The 3,251-nt window shown below is 31.3% G+C and overlaps 1 protein-coding gene across 1 annotated transcript; it reads left to right on the top strand.

Moving 5' to 3' along the window:
• The first annotated feature begins 296 nt into the window (after positions 1 to 296).
• Positions 297 to 677, top strand: LOC106331288. Its single transcript, XM_013769608.1, has one exon. It carries the CDS (start codon positions 297 to 299, stop codon positions 675 to 677), a length of 381 nt encoding a protein of 126 aa, XP_013625062.1.
• Positions 678 to 3,251: the final 2,574 nt, after the last annotated feature.

Below are 3,251 nucleotides of genomic sequence, written 5' to 3'. Positions count from 1 at the left end.
TTTGCATTAACTTTTCCCCGCCGTTGATCCTAAAATGGGTTATAAGTTACTATTGAAGATAACTAAATCAATTAAGAATCTAATCTTAGATCTTTAAACTTTAAGAGACAACACATTCGTCCCTTTGTATATGTGACATCATACACGATAATAAGATATTATTAATCCCAATCATGTTGCACTAAAAAACAAGTTATATGAATCTAAGATGTTTCATATAAATACACACATTTTACCAATACAGAGTGCATCAAATACACTAACGTACCAAATAAAGATAAAGAGAGAAGATAAAAATGGAGTGTTCCAACATGAAGCAACATCATCAGCAAGGTGGATATGCAGAGCCAAGGATCTCCTTCTCCAGCGGTTTCGCAGCGACCAAGAACGAAATAATCAAGTACAAGGAGGCACCTGTGTCGTCAGATGATTTCGAGTTCGGTGTCAAGAACTGCTCCATGACCACAGCAGATGAAATCTTTTGCGATGGCATGATCCTACCTCTCAAGGAAGAAGTCAACACGACGAAGAGAATGCCAACTTTGAGAGAAGAACTCAACGAAGAAGACGATGATTCACCTAGAACCAAATCAAAAGGGTCGAGTGGTTGGTGGAGAGAGAGATTAGGGTTAGGATTCTCAAAGTCCAAGAAAGATCACAAGAGAAGTTCTTTTTAGAAGCAACATTATAGGTTCTGATTGATTGCTTAATTTTTCTTTAATGTGTGTTTCTATGGTTTTTCACCTCTTCACTGTTCCTCAACGATGTAAAAAGTTTGTTTGCGGTTGAAGAATTTATTCTGTCCAATGTTCTATTTTCCATAAGCTTCAGAAGAAAAAAATGGCCACATCGATTTTTCTTTCGAACTTCTCACCACTCATTAATCTTTAAATTAGAATTGCAAAAGTATATCTCTAAGATGCTACTATTTAAATATTCGGAGCATTCCCAACACTTCAAATGTTTATTTCGTGACAATTAATTAGGTGGAAACCGTACGTGTAACAAGAAGTTTTCACTAATGTCATTTTACAGCATCATTTAACACTGATTTATGGAATACATTTCTAGATAGATTAACATGATATATATAGCTAGGTCACATGTGGGATGTGGCGATCATGTATGTACCATACTATTTTATGTCTCTGGTGTAATTAAGTAGCTCATAGAACTTTCAACTTTATTTAGATGGCAATAAAGTAGGAAGTTTTAGTTTTATATATTACCATAAAACAAAAGAGAAAGTGATATTTTCTTTTAGAATTAGGTTAACTCAGTGATTGTTCTTTTCTATGTGTTTTTTTGGTCTGGATATTGCAGAAACTGGACGTAGATTTTCTAAAGGTCCCAAAACGTGAGCCAAAGAGGCAGCAAGTGAAGATCCATCGAGGTTCACTGTCACAACATGTACATAATAGCTAGGCGGAGGTTCGAACTACACTAAAAGGAACCAATTTTGAAAATTGTTGCGCCAAGATGTTTAAGTTTTGTACATACAATAGAACAACTTTGTAGGAAAAGTTTGGTCACGCATTCGATAAAATCATAAAATTGAACAAACACTAACGTTTAATAGAATTCAGAAACTAATAAATTAATAAATATCACTCATCTATAGTAATTTAGAATAATGACTGCACATATTTAATCCAATAACATATACATTTTAAAAATTCATAAAATACATAACTGAATGAGAAATACTGTATATGAAAACAAGTAGTCTGAGCATTTTAATCAGACCAGAAAATTCAAATCAAATCTGAACTAAAATAAAAAAATTGATTTGTAGGAATTAAACTTTCTAGTAAATTCTACCGTTGTTCACTTATGTATTGTGTGATCTTAAAAATACTATGTGCTATTGGATTAAATATGTGTAGTTATTATCTTAAAGGACAATTTTCTTAAATAGTTTTTAAAGTTTTTGTCACAAAAATAGCATTCAAGGAGAAAAATGACTAAAATAACTTTTTTATTTTAAATTTTTTAATATTATAATTTTTATTTTTTTAAATTTGAAACTCTATCCTCAAATCTCCATCACTTAATTCTAAACCTTAAATATAGATTAGTTAACCCTATGACATAAATGTATTTTTACCTTTTAATAAAAAAATTTTTGGTCATTTTATTTATAATAGCTATTTTTGTGGAAAAAAAATGACTAATTTAGAAAAAAATTATATTCTAAATGACAATAAACAGACATAGGTGAGGTTGATTCAATATGAATTTTAGTTCTTTCAATATGATTCTCTTAAATCAACCTAAATAACAGGTAAATCTGTCAGAACCGAATAGGGGTGGGCGTTCGGATACCCGTTCGGGTTCGGATCAGGTATTTTGGATTTTCGGGTATTTCAGTATAGGGATATAGAACCCGTTTGGGTATTTCTGTACTTCGGGTCGGGTTCGGATATTTTTAGTTCGGGTTCGGTTATTTTGAATCGAGTTCGGATATATAGATTTTAAAAGAAAAAAATTTATTTTTTTCATTTTTTAAGTTTCTTGTATTTAAAAATATAGATTCCACTTAAATGATTTTTTTATTTTTTATAGATTAGATGATTAATAGGTTTGAAGATAATATTTCAAAAACAAATAGATATTAATTTGGGGATTGTTTTTAAACTTTGAATGTAATTTTTGTTAATACATGAAACAAAAAGTTTGACAGTCATTTTAAATGAATATCAAATCATTTTCTCCATAATTATATATATATATATATTTACGATCTTAAATTATGTGTAACATCAATATAAATATTTAAAAAAAAAATAAGAGACGTAAACTAGAAATATAAGGGTAAATATATATATGTTCAGTTATCTTCGGATATCCATTCGGGTTCGGATATTATCCGTTCGGGTTCGGATATTCAATCTCTCCTAACTTAATACCCGTTCGGGTATTTTGCTATTTCGGTTCGGATTTCGGTTCGGGTTTTTCGGGTCGGATTCGGGTGCGGCTTCGGACATGGGGTAAAGTGTCCACCCCTAGAACCGAAGTTTAATTCTAGCAGACTCCATATTTCTGTCGAACCGGAAGGCTAATCTGAGAGTGATTGATTTAGACCGAAGTAAACCGATTACAGGCGTGCCTAATTTCAAAATGTTTCGGTTTTTCCCCTTAAAACTTTCAATATGCTAATTCCGCACCCAAATAAAACTTTAATTACAAAAAAAAAAAAAAAAAACCCAAAACAAAGTTAAATGCAAAAGGAACAGTGAAGGGGAAGAAGC

The sequence above is a fragment of the Brassica oleracea genome, chromosome C3 (assembly GCF_000695525.1).
Source record: "Brassica oleracea var. oleracea cultivar TO1000 chromosome C3, BOL, whole genome shotgun sequence".
NCBI classification, from domain to species: domain Eukaryota; kingdom Viridiplantae; phylum Streptophyta; class Magnoliopsida; order Brassicales; family Brassicaceae; genus Brassica; species Brassica oleracea.
This window is presented reverse-complemented; position numbering and strand designations above follow the sequence as displayed.